This window comes from Lissotriton helveticus, chromosome 8 (genome assembly GCF_964261635.1).
Source record: "Lissotriton helveticus chromosome 8, aLisHel1.1, whole genome shotgun sequence".
NCBI lineage: Eukaryota > Metazoa > Chordata > Amphibia > Caudata > Salamandridae > Lissotriton > Lissotriton helveticus.
Genome location: NC_136069.1, coordinates 71,631,547 through 71,655,269, shown reverse-complemented (window position 1 = coordinate 71,655,269; position 23,723 = coordinate 71,631,547). Strand labels below are relative to the sequence as shown.

General features: G+C 47.7%; 1 protein-coding gene across 3 annotated transcripts in view; it reads left to right on the top strand.

Annotated features, from left to right (window-relative positions):
• The window catches only part of NR1I2 (nuclear receptor subfamily 1 group I member 2), a 363,371-nt gene extending 341,817 nt beyond the window's left edge, over positions 1–21,554 (top strand). For all 3 annotated transcript variants that reach the window (XM_078656650.1, XM_078656652.1, XM_078656653.1), the window contains one exon: positions 19,140–21,554. In XM_078656650.1, coding sequence (XP_078512776.1) covers positions 19,140–19,284 — 145 coding nt within the window. In that variant the 3' untranslated portion in view covers positions 19,285–21,554. The remainder of the gene's footprint in view (positions 1–19,139) is intronic.
• Positions 21,555–23,723: the final 2,169 nt, after the last annotated feature.

Genomic DNA, 23,723 nt, shown 5'->3' with positions numbered 1-23,723 from the left:
CATAGCCTCTTCCCTGCTCATTTTGGGCCGGGGCTTGCCTCCTCCCCCTCCCCCAGGGCCTTCGTTCTTTGTATTTTTGACCATGTTACTCAACTGCTTTTCCTGCTGTTCTGCGAGCTTCACCTGAGCCCACATCACTTTTTCCTTGAGAGCCTTTTTCTTTTCTGCCATCTCGTCCTCGCAGTACTTTGCGTACCGCAGGACCTCGTCTACCTTTTTGGAGTGCCAACAGATTTTGTTATCTTTTATCCACTGACAAATTTCTGGTCTTAAACCGTTTACAAACCTGTAAATGAAGTGCGTCATGTCCTTCATCTCGATGTTATCTATACCACTGTACGTTTTAAACACCTGCAACAGCCTTTCATAATAGGAGTGCACTGTCTCCTCTCTTTCCTGCGTTGTTCTATCTATCCTGGTCCAATCAGTTTCCTTAGCTGGCACCTTTAGTTTCAAGTGCTGAATTACTTGTTCATACTTTCTCATGACTTCCTTCGAAGGTTCCCCTGTTTCTTTATCTCTGGTATACTCTTCACTAGGCCAGGCTATGGCTATTTTACACTCGGTCCATAGATCGACTGGGACCACAATGTCGAAAAACCCATCCAGGTCTTTCCACAGGCATTTCTGCACCTTTATGAACCTTTCCACTTGCCGGTACCATTCAACCGGCTTCTCGCGCAGTTTCGGGAAATCGTTAGTAAAGGACACGATATCCTGTCGGGACCATGGAACGTGCACATATCTCCCACCTGGTACTTCCCGCATGGGGCATAATGTTTCGGGTTTGTCTACTTCTCTCAGAGGGAACTCGGGGGTAGCTTGTCTTGATCGGGCCTCATCTTTCTTACGTGCCCACCTCGTTTTCCACCTTTCCACGTCTCCCCATTTTTGCAACACTGCAAGCAACTCTTTAATCTGCAACTTCCTCCCTGACACATTCAAGTTCTCTAAATCCTTATCTGAGAACTCAGCTCGGTATGGTTTCTGCAAGGGCTTTGATCTCGATATATCTATCCCCATACTAGCTGCAGTGTCGGTCAGTTTTTCGTGGAGCACCCTGGTACTTCTGGTAAGGCTTTTACACATGAACAGCAATTCTTCTTCAGAATAGGTGTTTAATCTGTCTAACCCCACATTTCCTGCCATCAATTCCTCTATTTCTACCCTCAGCTTGTAGAGGTCTAAAGGTTTCGTTTGCGGAGCCTGTTTTTCTAAATCACGACTCCAATTTTCAATCTCTTCTGGCGTTACCAAGGAAACACTCCTAGTCCCTGTTGCTGATTCTAATTTAATTTCTTTCGCATCAAAAGGATTATGCCTCTTCCGCACTCCCTTTCCGGTCTGTTTGTTTGGTAGATCCAAGAACACCACTTCAGACTCGCACTCACTGGACTGATCGTCTATCAGTAGGGGCTCTTGCCTCGGCAGGGCCATTATCGGGTTCATAACTGGAGGGTTCAGACCTCCCTGATTATTCCCGTACAACGGAACCACTGGTCCGATTGTTACTGGAATAGTCAAAGCTTCAGGACTGGTATTTAACTGGGAGATCTTCTGAATTATTTCTGTCCTCTGTCTAGCTAGGGCCTCTTGCTCCCTTTCATCTAATACTCTTCCTAAAGTTCGGTCAGGTATCATCTGTGGGGTCAGGTGAGGGGTAAGACTCAGGGCAGTAGGATGCGTCTCACTTGGACCCCCACCATAATTTGGTTTCGGGAACAAAGTTCCTGTGCCAAATGACCTACGCTCTTCCCCATATGGAGGCTGCAAAAAGGGTACTCCTGAACTTACTGGCTTTTCTTCGTTTTCATACAGAGATCTGGGGTAAAATGTTCTTTCACGGGAATATTTTTCCTCTGAGCTCTCGGGCATTCTAGGATATATATTGCGTACCTCCGGGGGCTCGGGCTTCTCGAAATAGGGCAATACCTGGCCCCCTCCCCCCCTACATAGGGATCTGTCCTCCTCCTTAATATATGGACGCTGGAGATTCTCTCCTGCACTGGAAGGTCGGGCTCCTTCATTATAAGGGGGCGGACTTCTCGTAAAGATGTCATCTAACAATTCATCGTCTGACTCTCCAAGGGCTCCCCAATGCTTAAATTTTTCTGTCTTTTTCCCTTCCCCCGAAGGGGTACAAGCTGGCATCATGGGAAACAGACCCTCAACAATCATGCTCTGCCTCCACTGTTTCATCCTCTTGTCCTTTGTCTCTTGTTTCAGCCTGGGGTACCACTTAGTCAGACCTTTGTCCATTCGGGGTTTCTCTCTTTCAAAAGCCTCAATTTCCCATTCCTCTAATGCCTCATACTGCGTTAGTCTCGGTCTGGGATGTAATTCATTCATGCGGGTTCTCAAATTAAATAAAATTCTGCCATTAAAAGTACCGTCTAACGGAAAAGCCAATACTCCGTCATCTTTTGTGTATTTTACCCAATTCTCCAACCACACACAGGTGTTGTACCCTCGGTCAAACATCATAAATGAGGCAGGAGTATTCGGTGGCGGGATAGTAACGCCCTCTCTAGACTTAATCGGGTTGTCCGTTTTGAAGAAATTCTTTACCCTGCTTACAAGGGACATCTTTCTCTTAGCTCCGTATATAATATCGTATCTATTAGCTTTCCACTGATCCCTTTCAAACCCTTGGTTTCTTGGATCCGGTCTAGTCTCTGGACAATACGAGTGCCACATACAATTTCTACGCTTAACTCTGTTTACAAAATCACTTCCAATCAGAACGCGTCTTGCAATTCCGTGCGACCAATGGGGTGCGCACGTTCAAATAATTTCGGCCAATGGGTGCGCGGCCCCTTCGTGAGACTGTCCTCACTCCTCGGTGCTTCACCCCTCCTTTACATTTCCAGCCCCGCTACCCGCCCGCTGCTTCTACCAATCCCAGGGCGGCACGGAGGGACGTCAGAGGCGCTTCGCGACTGACTCCCTCCCTTCACAAGGTAACGGAAACTTTCTTTCCTTTTAAAGTGCTCAGTGCTTGGTTATTTTACAACAAATACACATTCGCCACAGTGCTCAAGTGTCTAGACAGCAAGATTTCTTTTACTGCAAGAAAACTACTTCCATTTACTTTTCACGTGCTGCGGGCAGATCTCTTCCGCCTACCCTTCACTCTAGCATCGGTGAACCTGTTATTCCCCTAAACTCATCCACTTCTTTCCGGGATATATCTGAGTCTAAGGTTTCCCAGCGGACCCCTTTGCTTTCACCCAAGCTCCGAGGAACCTGCTACTCTTCCGATGTGACCCTTACTAGGTTACGCCACTATGGGAATTTTGCCAATGAACCTCGTTACTGACATTTATTCACACATGTATTCAGAAAACCCTAGTTAGTGCTTCCCGGTTATCCTAACCTGCACCTAACTTTCCTTAAGCCTGTGACCTCAGGACAATGGATTCTATTCACCACTTGCCCTTTCAATTCCCCAGGGAGTTCGGACAACAAGAAACAATACGGTTTACAAATGCATGGATTAATACATATAACAATATAAGAACAAGAATAATAATGAAAAAACAGTTCATTGATTTCAGCAGCGTATTCACAAGAGAGTGATCAGTCCCCTCGGAACAGCCGCTCTTATAGCAGCATTAATGTACTAGCAGCTTCCGACTTAACTAGTCTAACTAATCCTGCCTAACCTTTAGCTAGTCCCTAACCATCCTCTGATCTACCAGAAAACTGATAGAGCGCGCGAGGTCACCCAGCCAATGATTTCGCCGTTTCCGGCTTCCGGGCCCATATACTTTCAATTCACACTATTCATTGACCAGGCGACTTCACGGGCTGCTACCAATTGTATGTGTTCCCTACTGTTATTACTCAGTGTACCCGACTTACCATCCACCGACACGGGTACCTATGACTTCAATGGATCAGGGGCCTAGCTGTAAAAGGAAAGGCAACAAATGCAATTTCAAATGACATTCAATACTGTTGGAAATGACCACGGACAACTGGAAGTTTTAAAATGTTTATCTAAAGTTCGTTTTCTGAAAGCATGAGATTTACAAGAATAAGGCAATCGATAATCAGGATAATGAAAAGTACATAACTATAGAGAAATAAAGTCAGGGTAATCATTAAAATGCAATAATGAGATGCAAAGGAAATATGCTATGCATTCAAGGCAGGAATTCTTTAGAAAATCTAAGTAAGGTCGTTCTAGACCATATCAGAAAATGACAAACAGCAATGCAAAATATGATTTCTAAAAGATAGGCTAACATGAGAACATATCAAGAAAATTATGCAAATGACTTTACGTTTCAATAGTTTGCGGCAAAAGCATGGAAAAATCAACATATGCAAGATGTCTTTTATTAAAGCAAAAGACTGAAATATAGAAAGGTGCAAGTTTTAAGGAACTTAGAGCAGTATTTACCTAGACTGGTGTGGAAACCAAACCCTGGCCACGGGTCAGTTAAGGACAGGAAACCCTCAAGGAAGGATACCCCTCAAAGGACAGCAGGTGCAGAATGGACACCCAGGACAGGACAGGATACCCTCAGATTAGGAATCAGGACAGGACCTCAGGACAGGACAGCAAACCCTCAGGACAGGACCGCTCAGGACAGGACCACACCCGCAGTTTGGAAGCAACGCCTGCGTTCCACCCTCTCTGCAACTATCGATCAAGACCCCGATTGGGTCAGCGAACTCCCAGCAAAGTGCTTCGCCAGCACTTTAAGGTTCAGTAAAACCTTAGTCTATGGTCAATTTCGGACAGAGTGCTCCGCAGCGCTCTGTATCTTCAGTCACCTATTGAGTACGATGGGTCAGTGACAGGTCAGCTAAACCAGACAAGTCGGACAATTCCCTAGGTGAACCCAGGGTAGATATACTGTTTTGGGACAGGGTACCACCCCCCAAATGTTGCAAAGTGTCAGAATCCCCAATTTCGATTGGTCCTAAGGTAGGCTTTGGGTAACACACCAATCATATCAGTCTATTTAGATGCTACATTTACATATTTGGGTACCGCCTAGCGAGATTGGGGTTCCCATGAGAATTTGTGCAGAAATACAATGGCAAGTTAACAATGTAACACATGAGGAGCAACAATTCTCCGTTCTCGTAGCGCAGAGGTGGCTTTCCCAGGCGCATCTTGACTGTGGCTGCCAGCTGGCTGAGTTCCACTGCCCAAAGTTGCCACCTTTCAGTGCTCCCTGGTCATGCGCAGAAGAGACCGTCAATATGGCTCCCAATCAGTTTGGACCCCCATTCCCCGCGGTACATGAAAAGTAAGCGAGAACAAATTAATACACAAACATAACGTTCTGAAATCACATCACAGGGTTGTACTTTCAACTTATCATCATAAAATATACTTATGCAGTCTAAATGTTAGCTACATAGAAACGGTGACAAGAGCAGTGGCACGAGCAGTACCACATTATGGGCCAAGCTATGTATTACGCATGCGCATAATTTCCCCTCCAACTCTGCAGACGCGTCAGGACACGTGAGTGTAACTGACGCATGCGCAGTAACTAAATACAAGCGGCAGACATTTTAAATGACTCGAGTAAATTATTTTAGTAAAACACATAGGCAAGCGTCTGGAAACCTCGTTTAAACATAAAATGAACATTAGTAAGACGTACACTTATTACCTTGTTATACATAAACGAGGTTCATGACTTCGGCAAGGTCGCAAAATATGCGAAGCTTTGCTTCATCAGCTTCTGATCAAGAACTCTAGTTTAGACCAAGCAGGTCTCCATGAGATTCGTTCTTCTCGGTTTCCATTTGCCTCTGCTCTTTGTGACAAAACTTGCAAAAAATGGACAAGGCGGGTTAGAAGGTGTTTCAAATACTAGCTCTTACCTTAAGAGTGTCCAGGTCAAGCAGTTCACATATCTTCTGCCCAGAGACAAATTAATTGATTTTAAAGAGCTGGTAAACATAGGTATTTTCTTGCTGACTAACTTATTACTGCTGACAAGAATGCGCCTGACCTCTCCACCACAAATTTCCATGAAACTGGAGTCCTGGCTTCACCCACCTGGACTTCAGAATGATGCATAAGAAAAGGCGCAGGAGCCTCATTTTTCAGTACTTTCTGATGAGACTCAGAAGGTGAAAGACAAATTGATACAATCAATCAGGGGGTTTAGAGCGGGCTACTCACCTGTGAGGGTCTCAAGGCGTGGGAATGGGGGGTGCAGCTCCGGTTCAGACAAAGAGCCAGGTCTTGAGGCTCTTCCTGAAGGTGTGCAGAGTAGGGTAGCGTCTGATGTTGACCGGTAGCTCGTTCCAGGCTCTGGCCACGGTGTAGGAGAAGGCTCTTCCACCCGCTCTGGTTGTGCGGATGTGCTGGGTTTTTGCTAGGGCGAGGTCAGCAGAGCAGAGGTTCCTTTTGGGTGCATGGAAGGAGACTCTTTTGTTGAGGTATTTGGGTCCGGTGGTGTGGAGGGATTTGCAGGCATGGGTGAGTAGCTTGAAGGTGACTCTCTTTTTGACGGCAAGCCAGTGGAGGTCTCGCATGTGTTGGGTGAAGTGCTCATGTCGTGGGGTGCCAAGGACAAGTCTGGCCTCGGTGCTCTGGATGGTCTGGAGTTTTTGTAGCAGGGATTTGTTGATTCCAGTGTAGAGGTGTTTCCATAGGCCTGTCTGCTTGTTATGAGTGCCTGGGTGACAGTCTTTCTGTCTTGGGGGGGGGAGGGTCCACTTGAACTTCTTGCAGAGGGTGTTGAAGCAGGTGGACGGGACGGCATTGATCTGTCGGGTCATGGTGAGGGAGGAGTAGAGTATGATGCAGAGGTTACGGGCGTGGTCTGTGGGGTTGGGGGGGTTGCCCAGGGTGGAGGGCCATCAGGATTTGTCCCAAGCTTCAGGGAGGGCCCAATAAAGAGGACTTCTGTCTTCTCTGAGTTGAGTTTCAGACAGCTGCTGCTCATCCAAGCTGCAACGTCTTTCATTCCTTCTTGGAAGCGGAGTCTGATGGTTTTGGGGTCCTTCGTGAGGGAGAGGATGAGCTGGGTGTCGGCATAGTATACAAAGCGGAGTCCATGCTGTTTGACGATGGTGGCGAGGGGGGCTATGTAGATGTTGAAGAGCGTGGGTCTGAGCGATGATCCTTGTGGTATTCCGCAGGTTATCTCTGTTGGTTTGAAAAGGAAAGCCGGGAGTCTGATCCTGTGGGTTCTGCCAGTGGAACGGAGCCAGTCAAGGGCGGTTCCCTGTATTCATGCGTCGTTGAGTCTGGCTGCAAGAATGTGGTGAATGAATGAATGAACGAAATGAAATTTTTAACGCGCAACTTAGCCCAAGGGCATCAAGGCACCTGACAAAACAGAGATAGAAGATCACAGGTCTCTAACAGCCGGGTACATGATTTAAGAATAAGCCTCTCGGAACAGCCAGGTTTTTAGCTCTTTACGAAACTGTGTCAGCGAAGATTGACCTACCAGATGGGGCGGAAGGGCATTCCAAAGCTTCGGAGCCAGGGCGGAGAAGACCCCCCCCATCTGGCCATGGCAAATCTTGGCACTTGAAGAAGATTTTTAGTAGAGGACGTAAGAGCTCTACTGGGGAGATAGGGAACCAGAAGAGACCTAATGCCCTCTGACCCCGAGCCATAAATGGCCCCATGGGCTAGGCAGAGAAGCTTAAACGAAATCCTGACCTGAATAGGCAACCAGTGCAGATCTTTCCTGGCCAAGGAAGCTGAGGAGAGTCTGGGAAGATTAAGCACCAACCTGGCCGCCGCATTCTGGACCATCTGTAGTCGATGGACAGCGCTCTTATTCATGCCCACGTATAACGCATTAGAGTAGTCCAGTCTCGATGAGACCAGTGCTACTGTCGCCTGCTTCCTCGCCTCGAAGGAAAGAAAGGTACCTATCTTTATGAGGATCCTAATGATCCCACAGCAAGTGGACACTGTCCTACTAACCTGGAGATCAAATGAAAGGGAAGTGTCAATCAACACCCCCAGGTTTCTTGCCGAATGGGAGGGAAGCGGACAGTCCCCGAGGGAATCCGGCCACCAGTCCTTGGACCAAATATCCTGGCCGCCCCCAAAAATCAAAACTTCGGTCTTTTCACCGTTAAGTTTTAGGAAGTTTTGTACCATCCAGCGGGAGACTGCCTCCATACAGGTTTTAAAATTGAGGGCAGAGTCTTTTACCGACTGGGTGAGGGAGACCATAATTTGGGTGTCATGAGCATAAGATAGAACCTCGAACCCGTAGGATCTCACCACCCTGGCAGGTGGGGCCACATAATTATTAAAAAGGGTCGGGCTTAAGGAAGACCCTTGAGGGACCCTACACTGCACAGGGGTGGGAGGCGACAGGAAATCACCCAGTTTAACTCTCTGCTCCCTCTGATGGAGAAAGGAGGCTAAGAGTTTGAGGGCAGTACCCCCGACACCCATCTCCCCAAGCCTGGAAACCAGGATTGAAGGGGAAAGGGTGTCGAAGGCCGCCGTCAGGTCTAGTAACACCAGCAGGGTGATCTGGCCAATGTCCACCTTCCCACGGATGTTGTTAACAACCACGGTCAGAGCTGATTCAGTACTGTGGGCTCTTCGAAAACCGTGCTGTGAGATATCCAAAAGGTCCGAGTCGTCCAGGAAGGCGGTAAGATGTTGGTTAAGGTGGACTTCCAGAATTTTAGCAGGGGCCGGAAGCAAAGAAATGGGTCGGAAGTTTTTCAAGACCCCAGGTCTAGTGAAGCTTTCTTCAGAAGCGGCTTAACCACCGCCATCTTCCAGGGACGAGGGAAAACCCCTTCAGTAATGGCAAGATTGATCACCTCTAGAAGAGGGGGCAAGATCACCTCCCTGCAGCTTTTTAGAATTTTCTGCGGGCAGGGGTCCAAAGGAGAACCCGATTTGATCCTGTCAAGGAGATGATTTGACTCATCAAGGGTAAGGAGAGGAAAAGTAAGCAGACTCTGACTGGGGACAACACGGTCCGACACTGCATTAACCAGTGACAAAGGGAAGGAGGAGTCTGACCCCTGAGTGAGTCCTTGATTAAGGAGCTCCAGGGAGCTGTGAATATCCGCGATTTTCGCATAGAAAAAAGTAGAAATCTTATTGCAGATCTCCTGAGATTCTACTATAGCGTCCACCTTCTGAGGTGTCGAGAGGGAATCAATGAACTTGAAAAGCTCCCTGGAGAACACAAGGAAGTGGGCAGGTTAAGAAAATAGGACCTTTTTTCTTCGATGATGGCCAATTTGTACTCCTTTCAGAAGGAGTTTATGATGACATTTATTCTCAGCAGATCTCAGATTGGCGCGCCAGAGCCTCTCCTGCAACCCTATCTCAGTCCTCTAAGTCTGTTGGAGTACCAAGGTGCAGAGGGACTCTTCCTGGCAGAATAGTGAGGCTTAACGGGGGCTAAGATGTCTACAGCCCCCGAAATGATGTTAAAGAGGCCTGCCGCAGCAGAGTCAGTGTCCTTAATAATAAGGGAGCTGAAGCTGTTCAAAAGTGGCGCAAGCGCTTTGTTAATGTTTTTAAAGCTCCTTCTGAGTTGCCATTTATTTGAGTCAGAGGAAGGGAACGAATTAGTGTAACACTTAAGCTCAAATGGAACTGCCAGGTGATCTGACCAAGCTAAAGGGAATGGGGTACCAACCGTTAGTCTATGATCGTTAGAAAAAACCCCCATCAAGTGTATGACCGGCCAGGTGTGTAGGACCCTCCGCAAGTTGCATAAGACCACAAGCCTGCAGGGACTCAATCAGGGACAGAGTGTCCCTAGAAGTCGAGTTCTCTAGGTGAAAATTAAAATCTCCCAGGATGGTGAGGTTGGGTCTGTCAATAAGGGGTTCTAAAATCCTTATTAAGTCCTGACAGAAGGAAGTTCTGGGGCCTGGGGGTCTGTAGACCAAGATGCCAGAGAAAGAGGCCGTAGGAGTGAAGTTGATGGAAAAATACAGGGCCTCAAAGGCATCTGCGGGAGAGGAGAGATGCTCAATTCGACAGATGGAGGACCCTTTATGCAGAATACCCAGTCCCCCTCCTCTACGTCCAGATCTATCCATCCTAGTCAGAACATAACCCCCAGGGATAGCCTAAACAAGGTCCGGGCCAGATGATTCCGAGATCCAAGTCTCGGTGATAAACACCCAAGAGGGGTTAATGGATGACACAAAGTCCCTGAAAGCAATGTTGTTCTTAATCAGGGATCTAGCGTTTATCAGAAAACCTGTTTCGTTCTCCGGGATAGTAGCTCTCAGCACCCTGACATTGGAGGAGCCCCTCGAGCCTTCCGTAGCCTGCAGGGGGCAGGATGACATATGCCCCAGTGCAGGTAGGAGAGGGCATCGGGTAGAACAGAGGGGTGACAGGCTTTTTTTGACGGTTTCAAGGAAAGCAGAAAGTCAGTGGAGTAGAGGCTACTTCCCCGATGGATGGAAAACCGGGGTCCAGCCGCATGGCACCTGTCACTGACTCAGCCCGGACGGGGGCAGACTTTGGCACGACTTTGACGCGAGTCAGCTGGGCGCGTCCGCTGGGCGCGGAGAGAGCCATAGAGACCTAAATAGTGCTGGGCTTGAGTGTCACGGCCCACGTGACCCGCAAAGGCCAATGGGGGCAGAGACAGCAGCTGTTCGCCGGCGCCCTCCACAGCAATCGTGAACACCCGTGGTGGACCGGGGCGCTGGCGGGATGAACAGGTAGCAGTTAAGCGCAAGGAGAACACAGCTTACAATAAGCAACCAAGTGATTTTACAAGCAAATTATGACCGAGGCATCTAATCATGCACACTGCCACAAGGTGAGCACAGTTTTAAAAATAAGCAGCAAAGTGATTTTAAACAAGTTGGTAGCGAGGCATCTAATCATGCACACGGCCAGAGGCGAACACAGTTTTAAAAAATAAGCAGCAAAGTGATTTTAAAACAAGTTGGTAGCGAGGCATCTAATCATGCACTCGGAAGCAAAGAGACATCAAGCGCAAATCCAGACATAGAGACCAAAATAATATACAAGCACTCGGTTATCATATACAAAAATATGATCCTAGATGCCAAGAAGAAGTATTTTTCGGAAAAAATCGAACTTGCTAAAAATTCAAATAAAGCTTTGTTGGAGACAACTAAACAACTGGCCGGTTGTTTACCTAATCTTCAACCCCCTTCCTCCCAATCGTTTTGTGATGCACTGGCCAATCATTTTTATGACAAAGTTAACGACATTTATACTGTCTTCGCCAGCTCCGCAAAAACGCCAGTAAATACCACTTCTGAGAAGGCGAGTTCCTCCACAGCCGGTCCTTTTCTTTCTCAGTTTAAGGAGGTATCTATCACTCAGGTCAGGGATTTTTTATCACCTATTAAATCAGGATCTGCCCTTGATCCATGCCCTTTTAAAGTATTGCTACCAGTTTTGGAAATCCTGCTCCCAGCCATCACTAATATATGTAATACTTTGATCAATACAGGAGTCTACCCTGTTGATCTAAAAAAGACATTACTTAAGCCGTTGCTGAAGAAGCCAAATTTAGACAGGAACGAGCTCAAGAAATACCGACCGATTGCCAATTTGCCCATCTTGGCCAAAGTTGTCGAAGGTTTTAAACGCCCAACTGTCAGCCTTTATAGAATTCCATCATCTATTGGATGATTCTCAGTTTGGTTCTCGCCGACATCATGGGACGGAGACGGCCCTGATCAAGGCCACAGAGGACATCCGAATCATTCGTGATGCTGGTGGCACTGCGGTCTTGATACTGCTGGACCTATCGGCAGCATTCGACACGGTCGATCATGCTATTTTGATCGACCGTGTCGAAGATCTGGGGATTAAGCACAAGGCTAAGACCCTATTGGCATCCTTCCTTGCCGAGAGGACTCAGGTGGTCACCATAGGGCCTTTTCAGTCCACCACCTTGTCCCTGCCATGCGGAGTACCCCAAGGCTCATCCCTGAGTCCGACACTCTTTAATATATACGTGTCGGACCTTGCCAATACTATCAGAGCTCATGGGATGAGCCTTACATCCTATGCTGACGATACCCAGTTGGTCTTGGCCATCAGAAATGACGGACAAAAAGTGGCTAATAACTTCAATCTGGGCATGCAAGCTATAGGAAGTTGGATGGCCTCCAACTGCCTCAAATTGAATTCGGATAAGTCCGAGGTGGTCATCTTTGGACGCTTATCCCCAGATTGGTCTTCCCGCTGGTGGCCACAGTCCATGGGTTCACCTCCCATCCCAGTCAGCAAGGTGAGGAACTTGGGGGTCATGGTTGATGACCGGCTCACTTTTCTTCCTCACGCAAATCAGATTGCTTCCTCCGCATTTTATAAATTACGAATCATCAAAAAAATCCTTCCTTTTCTTCCTACTTCAGCTGGCAAAACCTTGATCACGTCCTTGGTCTTATCCACCTTGGACTATTGCAATGCTCTATTCTTGAATGCCCAAGAGAGAGTCCTCAACAAACTGCAAACTATTCAAAACGCTGCTGCCCGACTGTTGGGTAACATCCCCAAATTTCAATCAGTCTCGAGCACTATCAGAGAGTTGCACTGGCTTTCCATTAGGAACAGAACTAAGTTCAAGGCTATGTGCATTGTCTATAAGGCACTGCACAACCAGGGACCAGCCTTTCTTACTCAACAACTTATTCCCTATCGGCCCACCAGGTCCCTGCGGTCCTCTGATCTCTTCCAGCTGAAAGTACCCCGTACCAAACTGGTCTCATGGGGTGACAGGAGATTCCTTGTTTCAGCACCCAAGCTCTGGAACTCTTTGCCACTAATCATAAAGAACAGCCCCTCTTTGTGGTCCTTCCGAAAACAACTCAAAACGTGGTTATTTGACCAATAATCAGATTTTCCTGTAGGGTTGAATTCAGCAGATACCAGCGCCGAGATGCCCAAGGGCCTTTGTAGCGCTTTACAAGTGTTTAAATAAATAAATAAATAGTGCTGGGCTTGAGTGTCGTGGCCCACGTGACCCGCAAAGGCCAATGGGGGCAGAGACAGCAGCTGTTCACCGGCGCCCTCCACAGCAATCGGGAACACCTGTGGTGGACGAGGGCGCTGGCGGGATGAACAGGCAGCAGGTAAGCGCAAGGAAAACACAGCTTACAATAAACAACCAAGTGATTTTACAAGCAAATTATGACCGAGGCATCTAATCATGCACACGGCCACAAGGCGAGCACAGTTTTAAAAATAAGCAGCAAAGTGATTTTAAACAAGTTGGTAGCGAGGCATCTAATCATGCACTCGGAGGCAAAGAGACATGGGAGACTGTGTTGAAGGCTGCAGAGAGTTAGAGGTGTGGCCTTGGTCTAGGCCCGTGCAGATGCAGCCTGTGGCGGTGAAGAGGGTGGTCTATGTGCTTCAGTTGCTGTGGAATCCGGATTGGGAGGGGTTGAGGATGGACTTCTGTTCGATGAAGTTTGTCAGCTGGGCGTTGACGGTCGTCTCGGTGACTTTGGCTGCCAAGGAAAGAAGAGAGATGGGTCGGTAGCTCTTCAGGTCCGTAGGGTCTGCAGAGGGTTTCTTGAAGAGGGGCATAAATTCTGCGTGCTTCCAGTTGTGAGGGAAAGTGACAGATTCGAAGGGCGCTATGTTGGTGGTGGCTCTGTGGAAGATGTGCGGGTGCAGGGGTCGGTGGGGGCTCCTGAGTGAGTGCTCTTCGTGGTTGTGGTGGTATCTTCGGTGGTGACCGGGGTCCAGGCGGTGATGGTGGGTCGGCTGTTGTCACTGTAGAGTCAGTTAAAAAATTCGATCTAATTGGTTTTAAACTGCTGGATATTTAAAACCTCTACTGGCATAGACATGAGCGCTAGCCTGGATCAGGTTTTATTGTTAGCACCTTCTCTCGTCATGGGCCACGGTGCTCGTGTGCTCATGACGAGCTCAGCTCGTCATGACCATTAAAACGGTTGCATGCTGGACAAATTCCCCTGCTGTGCGAGCGTTCTAAACAAACGGGTGTGGTCATGACGAGCTCAGCTCGTCATGAGCACACGACCACCATGGCTCATGACAAGCTGACCTCGCCATGAGCACGGGGGCGTTGTGCGCGCACCCCCCACCCCCCAGCACAGCAAGGGAATTTGCCCAGCTGTGAAGGGGTTAACTAGGATTACACTTAAGTAGCATTTCTTTCTTGTCTTAATCTTAACTATGAGAAATAAGAGGCCTACACATTTTGCTGTGGTTTTTCCAGTAGAACCAACAAAGACTGCTTGATTTTCTGAATTGATCTGCTAGAGAGCAAGTTCAGTGTTCAACCTCTGTTTGGCGTTTGGTCATCTCTCTCCAAAACTTGAACATGGCACTAGTACAAAGCTCCTGTTAATTTGAAATACATCTTACCACAAGTTAAAAAAGGTGCACAAGTTACCTCTGAGACTCCTGAGTAGGTCTGTAATTGCTCAAAAACTGTGGTTTTGGGGTAAATTGTCTCCAAGGACTTGAGCACTTGCCTCATCCTCTCTAACTATTTTATGCTGTGGTTGACTGCGCTGTGGTTGACGGTGCTGTGGTTTCGATCTCCCTCATCCATGATGACCGATCTCTCAACGACCAGCATCTTGACAAAGATTACTTCTCATTGCCCATATGTCTTATGTCGCGGAGGCCACAGTCAACTACTAGTCCAGCGACGATGTCCTCAACGATGAGTAACCATCTATGATCAGGTCTACCTCACAACTCCTAAAGTCACTGCTGATGTTGACAGTACGTACTGTATCGACAAAGGGAACCTGACATATCAAAACCTACATCCCAGAGAAAGCATCATTTGGTTTTATGTTTTTCAAACTAAGCCTTGTGTGCATCTTAAAGCATGACAGACAAGGTGGAACCAAGGGCACTGAAGCGAGACCTGTGGAGAGGCAGATGGCCGTTTTGATAAAGGCCTGAGACCTTGAGATTTTTCTTCATATGCTCTGCCTAATGAATGTGGGACCCTGAAAGCTTTTAAAAGATGATTAAAGGTCAGCTGTCTTTATGTGAAAGGCTCTAGTACTTTGGCCATGTTTCAGATGTGAAGTGGAAGCAAGGCATATGGTAAAGATTTCTGTGGTTCTGCTACCTAAGAATAAACCATAGGATTCCACACACATTCTAAAGGAGGGGCAAATCACCAGATCCAACTTTGGGGTAAGATTCAGTGGATATTGGCAAAGCTTGCTGATAGCGGGCTATTCTTATAAAAGGTAAATTAACTGAGGGACACCAATTGTGAACTAGAAATTCAGATGAAATACTTGAAAAATACACTAAAATGAAATGGGAGGAATGCTTGCTAGAAGTCTAACAACTTGCAATCACTCAGGGTAGCATACCAACCCATCTTTCTTTTGCCTACCAGGCCACCTCAATTTTGACCCACCCATATATAAACCAGTCTTGATTTAGCTCAAGTAATTACTAGTGGCCGAGCTTAATTCCTGCAATTCACACTTTACTAATAATCCAAATAAAATAATAATGCAAACCCTTATATAGATTGTGGAAGCTGCCAACCCACAGTGAGCGCCTTCCTCAGTATTGTGCCATGAGACAGTAGACCTCTAGAGTTTTCATCATGCAAAACTCCTTGACTTGTTCATACATTGACCTTGTTGTAGTCTTAGCATCACTATGTAATTGTGGGGGGGACAAAGGAGGGTGAAACGCTGAGTAGCTATGTTAGACTGGGCCCTTCTGGCCGGTCCCCCCCCCTGGTGTTTTTGCTTGCTATAGGTGACCTGGGGATGGTGATTCCCACTCTGAGTGCGTGTAGATGAGAGAAGCCTGCCCTCCCATAGGAATGCATGGGGAATGGGTGTGTCCCTGATAGTTCCTGGTGCGTGGGGGGTACAGGCTCGAGTTTGGTATGTGTGGACTCGTGTGATTGAATGCTGCAAGATGATGTATGCGGCGTGTGTGTGTCCAGAAGGGAAGTGCCACTTCTAGACCTCGGTGTGTGTGTGCAGTAAGGGTGCTGGCGCGTGATTGGCTGAAGCCAGCTGGGGAGCCTGGCTCCAGGAGTCTGTGTGGGTCTGCCCCGGTTGTGAATGGAGAGATTAACATGCTGATGTGAGGGAGGGGCTGTGCCTGTATCCTGTATGGAGCTGGGCTTTCCCCCACAGTGCTAGCTCCACCCTCCGGGGGTGCGTCTGGTGTCCCTAGCCTGGCCAGTAACAAGAAATTCCTTATAACCAGTTCTAGCTGGTTCTCACCCTGCCTGCCCCTTTTCAGACAAAGGAATCTCATAGATAAAAGGAGGGTGAGCCCTCTTTTCTCTCTCTTTTCCTGCTTGTCCTGACTGGTATCCTGCCAGGGGCGTGCTGCTGCTTGGGGCTCAGAGGAAGGGCTTGCCTCCCTGAGCCCTGCCTAGCCCCTGAACTACTGCTGTCCTGGACCCTCTGCTGCTTTCTGATACCCCAGCGCCTGGAGGCGCTTTATTTCCCGTTTCTGGCTGTCCTAGCGCCTTGGGGCGCTTCATCCATGCTCCTAGCGCCTTGGGGCGCTGCATTCATGCTCCTCGCGCTGGGAGCGCTATAATCTTCCAGCCGGTGCCCACCCGGCATTTGCCCGTTCGTGGGAGGGGGCCCGAGCCCCCAGCGAGTGTCTACCTCGCTTGCCCCCGTCATCGCTATCTTCATCGAGGGGGCCTGGCCCTCGTCAATTTCCCCCCGAGTTCACCACCGCAGCCCGGGACCCCTCGTGGCAGCTGCCACGTGTAGGTTTGTCCCTGGCTACCTGCAGCCTGCCCTGAAAATCGTGACATTGCCTGTTGGAAGTATCGATTAATGTTAATGTGATTCTGAGAGTATTACGTGTTGCCTTCTGAGGATGCCTCTGTTGTGATATGTACCTTGTCCTTCCTTCCCTCCTGAGTATCCGATGTCCCCTGCATGTAATCCTGGTTAGAGTGAGTTCTACCGCTAGTTCCCTGAAGCTCCTGGGTGTAATGTGTTCTAGTGCTAGTTCGAGGAAGCTCCCAGGGGTTATGTGTTCTAGTGCCAGTTCCATCATGTGCATATTCCTGGCAGTGGTCCCCTGGCCCTGTCCTATGTACAGTCCCTTGTAAACCCTGCCCGTGCCCCTGGCACCTTGTAAGTTGCGTATTCCTGTCTAAGTGTGTTCTTCAATACAAAAGCTATTTTCATATATATCTTGTGTGGAGTCCCTTTTGTGGGGGGCCCGGGAGGTTGTTGCTGGGGGTGCGTGCGCAAATGCTTTACACATGACCTCCGAGATAGGCCTGACTGCTCGTGCCATGCTACCAAGGGGGTGAGCAGGGGGTGTTTTGGCGGGTGACTTCCCTACCCTAACTAGAAATGGTGATTCCTGCCTGGCCTTGGCACAAGCCTCGGCCAACCAGGGATCCCGTTTCTAACAAGCTATTACCAGAAAGACCGTAGAAGTTGTAAATGTGAAGAGTGCCTGTGCCCTATATTTTTAACCATAAGTACTTTCCATGAGAAAATTGTAGTTCAGCTAATCTATGTTTAGCATAGGACTATGAGTTCTACATTTTGTAGTATCGGTTTTCAGTAGGCCTAGTTACGCCGCTAACAACTATCAATACCTTAGAATAGAAGTTGGCACGGAAACTGGAATAGAAAAGACAAGTTTATTAAGACCACATGGGGTGGTACTACATTCAGACAACGCCCTTCGGCAATGCATGAAGTAGCACACCGAACGGAAGGCACATGGTCCTTTTATACCCACACAGGGGCTCGGAAAATAGGCAGCAAAAACACAAGACGAATTTATGTACATATAAGGGCATTTTCAATGCACATTCAACAAGTGGGAGGAGCTAACGATTTGACCAGTTTGGGGTAAACATCTCTCGACCGTGATTTATCAGAAAAAGATGTGGCTCAACTGAGCATGCGCGTATTTCGATCACAAGCTAAAAATAGCTCGTTACTAGGCAGAATATGTGAACAACTAGAAAAGAGGTAGGACAAAGCACATGGCGAGCACGAGGCAATGTGAAGCATACAAAATGGAGTGTAGCAATACAAAATGGCCTCCGAAAACAGGCAACATAACAATGGAAAACACGTTCGCTTCAGCAAATGCTAACCTTATCGCAGTCAATTTACGACACCTGTAAAGTGCTTGTGACATTCTGTGGACCATGTTCCTAATGTTGATGTGAAGTAAGCTTGTGGTCTGGCAGAGCACCGGTGGGTTAGTCAAAAAACGAGGACAAATTCAAAGATAAATACGTGGAAGGTGAGACGAGAAAGACATTCAAAAGGGATAACTGATTAAATTTGCTTTGGGGCGGTGGGAAGACGCGTTGAGTACCACGGCACTGAGAATTAAGATCCGTTGAGTTACCTGGAGTAGTTCTATAAAAAGCTCCTGACCTAAAGATCCTAATCCGCTTGGCGCTAAAACTATTTGGGATAATTAGATGTATACATGGTGCGGGTGAAGATCTACACTTGAGGGTGTGATGCTTGTGTGACACTACTTGGCATTGCATAAACACATGGAGTGATTAGAAGAACATGGAAAATGTAGTCAAGTAGCCTTGAGATTCATTGTAATGTCACCAAAGAGAGTGAGTGATGGAGGACGTCTTAACTCCCTCCAACATTGTGTCTTTTAAGTCCCTCCATGCCTTAGCTCCCTCCATGCCTTAGCTCCCTCCGTGCCTTAGCTCCCTCCATGCCTTAGCTCCCTCCATGCCTTAGCTCCCTCCGTGCCTTAGCTCCCTCCGTGCCTTAGCTCCCTCCATGCCTTAACTCCCTCCATGCCTTAACTCCCTCCATGCCTTAACTCCCTCCATGCCTTAACTCCCTCCATGCCTTAACTCCCTCCATGCCTTAACTCCCTCCATACCTTAACTCCCTCCATGCCTTAACTCCCTCCATGCCTTAACTCCCTCCATGCCTTAACTCCCTCCATGCCCTAACTCCCTCCATGCCCTAACTCCCTCCATGCCCTAACTCCCTCCATGCCCTAACTCCCTCCATGCCCTAACTCCCTCCATGCCCTAACTCCCTCCATGCCCTAACTCCCTCCATGCCCTAACTCCCTCCATGCCCTAACTCCCTCCATGCCCTAACTCCCTCCATGCCCTAACTCCCTCCATGCCCTAACTCCCTCCATGCCCTAACTCCCTCCATGCCCTAACTCCCTCCATGTCCTTGCTTCATTTCAGGTTCCTGTTTCCCAAGATCATCCGGTGCCTGACGGAGCTGCGGAGCATGAACGTGGAATACTGTAAGCAGGTTGTGGAGATCCATGACATCCAGCCGGACAACAGCCCTCTTATAATGGAGGTTTTCAGCAGAGGGAATGACTGAAACGCTAACCTCCTCCTAATCTCTGTTCTTCTGGGAGCGTTACGCCGGGATATGAGTCTGAGGAGTCTGTCTGGCGTTTGCTTATGCTTTCCTAGGAGCCGCTGTTCTGGATACGAGCCTGGTGGCCATTGGGAAGATTGGCAAGTGGATTGCAGGTCCCATGCAACTGCTTGTTGCTACCTGGGAGGACTGCTGCACTTTAAAAACAAAGGTGCAATCAGCATTTATGAAAGGAACGCTGGAGCTGCACTGGTGGCAGCAGACTGTGGTACATGAACAGCTGGGAACAATCCCCAGAAAAGACAGTGATGGTGTTGCACACAACCTTAGCTGTGGGTTGTCCTTGGTCTAATCAGGTGGTCCTCACAAGGACTATTTGCACGCACAATCCGTGAAAAACTGGAGGCATTAACTCAGGACAGTGCTCTGTGTATTTTTGATGTTTTATTTTTCTATCGAAATTTGTTGTGGAAATAATTTGTGGCTGAGCTCTAGAAATTAGTCCAAGGCATTGACTTATGAACCTTTTAGATCAGAGTAAATACTGGACAGTTCCAACAAGAAGCAACTTCAGAATAAATGGACATCCAAGCACTAGTGAAAAGGTGAAGAACAAGCAATTGAATGTACACATTCTCTATACAGTAACCAATAATGCTTGGGTTCAAGTGGGAACTTTTTGTAAATGCACTTTGTAGAGCATTGATATGAATGTTGTGCCGTATGCCTGTTTTATCTTCTCCGTTGATGTCTATTTCTTTTTTTACCCTAGTGAAATCTACTCAGTGATCCAAAAGTGTCTCTCTGTACAAAGTGTGCAAGCACTGAAGAAGGCAGTTCTTTATTACCTGCATGTATGCTTGCATCTATGCCCCAAGAAGATGGAGGGGATATAGAGAGCATGTTCCTAGGTACTTACTGCCTCATTAACCAGGATTTCTGGCAATCAAGAGGCTGTACTCACTCAGGGTGTGATGTGGTGTATTGCCTGTTTCTCTAAAATGGTACTGAGGGATGGAGAGTCTATGCAAGTTAGACAAGAGGCATTTGCCTGGCTGTGTCTTTTTCTCTGCTAGACCTCTGAGGATGTGGACAGCAGACTTGACAGATAATATGGTAATTCCCTGCTTGTGACTCTGGGGCCCCTCTAGGGGAAGAGAAAGTACATGACATCCCTTGGTGTGTGTTTGTGTGTCTGATGTGCATCACAGGTGGAGGAAGATGTCTTAAAGTTTCATGCTGAGATGTGTATATGTCTCTAATATGGAACTCAGTAGTAGGGAGGATGTGCAGGAAGATACTTCTGTGCTTAAATATCAGTGTCTTTCATCTGTACTGCTGTAGATGGAGTAATAGATGTGGTTGTAATTAGGTGTTTGATGCCTGTGTGTCTGTTCTGTAGTTGGCAAGAGTAGACATAGAAGATGAAGAAGTGCGTGTGTGTCTGTGTCTCTGGGAGTGGGGGAACTTAGTAGATTTAAACTATTGCTATTGTACAAGTTATGCTACCTGTTCAGAAAGAGGGGTTTTCCAAGGTTGAATTCTGTGTAACTTAGCAAGGTCAACTGTCTGTTCACTAATGCTTCAAAGGCTAGTCACTACTTGTAGACACACGCCATAGTTCTCTCTCTTCACTCTTGCTGTATGGGTGTGTTGAGGAGTACCTTTGCGTAAGCTGCTCTGAGACCGCCTTTGAAGTTGGCTGTGAGTTGGAGATCACCTCTACGTGTGCTGTTGAGCCTATCCTCTTCTAAAAGATGTACTTTACTATGAGCTGGTATTTGTTTTCTTCTATGTATGATTAAGGAAAGAGGACAGGGTCATGCTTTCCTGAAGAGCAGACTCCATGTCAGTCTTTACTGCAATTTCTACCGAGCCAAAATGTGAAACAGGTACACAGGGTGCCACGCAGTATCTGTGACTTATCGCTTGGGAATACTAATTGCCACGTCCTGTGCCCACATAGCCAAGTCGCAATTATAGTAGTGTGGAAGACAGTCTGGCTTCTTCAACATGAATTTCTACCTCATAGCACAGGTTTGATGGTGCTTGCACATATATCCCACCTTCTGTGCCTGTGATCCTAACAAGGTCGGCTTGATCAATTCTCAATGATGATTTTGAATTCTGCACTCTCTTGCTTGCTAGACACCTCCAAATATCTGTGTCCGCCAGGTTTCATGTTGTTGCATTATGAGGAGAGCATTTGTGCAAGTACAAGTTAAAGGGGAACTATCCTGTACCAATAAATTAAAAAAACATTTATCTGATGGCGACTTGTACGGAATTCAGTTTGCACAAGCACACTATTTGCTCACTGGAATGCTTGGGTAAATGACATACATGCGGATATGTTTGAAAGCAATCAATCTTATCAACTTATTTTGTAAGACTTTATAAAATGTGCAACAAAACCAATTGTCATGAACCTGTTCTTTGCAATACACAACTTTGGTAGTTCTGAATACGCTCTTACCCCCATAGCACCTATGACCGATGAGCAAGGGTACACAAGTGTTGGTCAGTGGTGTAGCTAGACCTACTGCCACTAGGGGCAACCCCTAAGTTTGCCACCCGGAACAGGTAAGAGCGGGGTGGTGGCATCCAACAGACTAACTGTTTGGAGGGGGGAGGGGGAGGGGGGAGTAGCAGCCGACAGATGACTTGTTCACCTCTGCTGCCCCAAAAACAGTGCCCCGGGTAGGTACGCCACTAGTGTTGATTCTTAAAACATATGTAATAAACAATGTGTTTGTTTCATGTGTTGCTGTAGATACTAGTGTTCTGCATGCTCTTGCTATCTAGTGTTGGGATTACACATTTGCAAGTTGTATATCGGTGAAGTCTTTTGTGTTATGGAATGCACTGTGACACCACCCACAATTGTTAACGCACCTGGACATTAGCTCCATGTTAGACTCTATTTTTTTCCACCATCTGATTTGGATGTGTATCTACAGGGATTCTAGATTTGAAGTGTCCACCATGTGTCTTTGGGCCCACACGGCAAATTTTAACACTGATGCTTGGAAAAGCTTTCATCGTCCTTGCTTTCGGCCACATCATTTGAAGACCATTCCAATCACATACAGACTGCAGGCAATTGGGCCCTCTCTGGAGCCCCGGGCCCATCTCCTATCATACTGTGATTATGTCCTCCGAAGAGGCCTGATGTAGAGATCAAGCACCATCCCTGTGGGGTTTGGGGGTTTGAGTTCCACATGCAAACCTTCCCAGCCTTTAGGTCCTCTGCTGCCTTCAGGCTGTGGTCGGCACTCACTAAAGGCATCGGAGACTAGGCCTCTGAGGCTGAGGGCCTTTTTGATGCTGGCACTGAAGCAGTCATCGACTCCTAAGCCGGTATTGACTCCAACTACCATTGGTGCTGAAGATTGTTGATGACCGGCTCTGATAACTCAGAGCAACCAATCCTACAAAGATTGCAAGGTGAACTGGATGCAAGGCAGAAAAGACTTTTTATCCATCCCCAAATGGGGCAAACTTTGACGACGTTACCTCAATTGAACCTCCTCAGAGACAGTGTCTCGGAGGTGCAAACTAACTTGCTTGGGAGCCCTTTCAAGCTCTTATGCTCAAAACCATAAAGATCGGGCCACCGGCCCCATCCCCTATATTCCATCTCCTTCCACCTCTTCATCTTTATCCACCAAATTGTCTGCCACCGCCCTCTGGTGCTACACTCTCCAGAGGGATCTCCAGGTTACTGCTACAGGTCTGAGGGCACCTTCTGCCCTGCGGACCTTTGAGGCTCCTTTTCACCCAGAGCCCACAATGACGACCTCTGTGTAGACAATGATTTTCTCTCAACACCCTCCACCACCCCTCCTGCCAAGACCTAGATTTTGGCCATTACCTCATGTGAATATCTCCTCTATATGACACCACAGCTTATCATGAGGTGATTCAACAGAAGATCAGCTTTCATAATTTTGATAGTATGTCCGAATGAGGTCGCACACCGCTCGTCCCATCAGCGTGTGACCCCGGAGCATGATGGTCGATGTAGTAGGTATCAGCGGGTGCGCTTCTACCCGGGTCTTGAGTCTTCAAGGTATTCACTTGGTGTGCTTGCCATCCCTGGACACGTGTTTCGCGTTCATTAACGCTCATCAGCAGGGATTAGGCGTGTGCACGGGGTTGCTGCGTGGGCTGCCGAAAATATTCGTAGGTCCAGATACCTCTTAAGGCGCGCGGATGCGTTATCTCGAGGTAGTCACCTCCACCAGCTCAAGGGAGCCTGTATAAATAGTGTGCGACCTCATTCGGAATTACTATTTATACAGGCTCCCTTGAGCAGGTGGAGGTGACGACTTCGAGATTACGCACCTGCGCGCCACAGAAAGGTATCTGGACCTATGAATATTTTCGGCAGCCAACACAGCAACCCCGTGCACACGCCTAATCCCTGCTGACGAGCG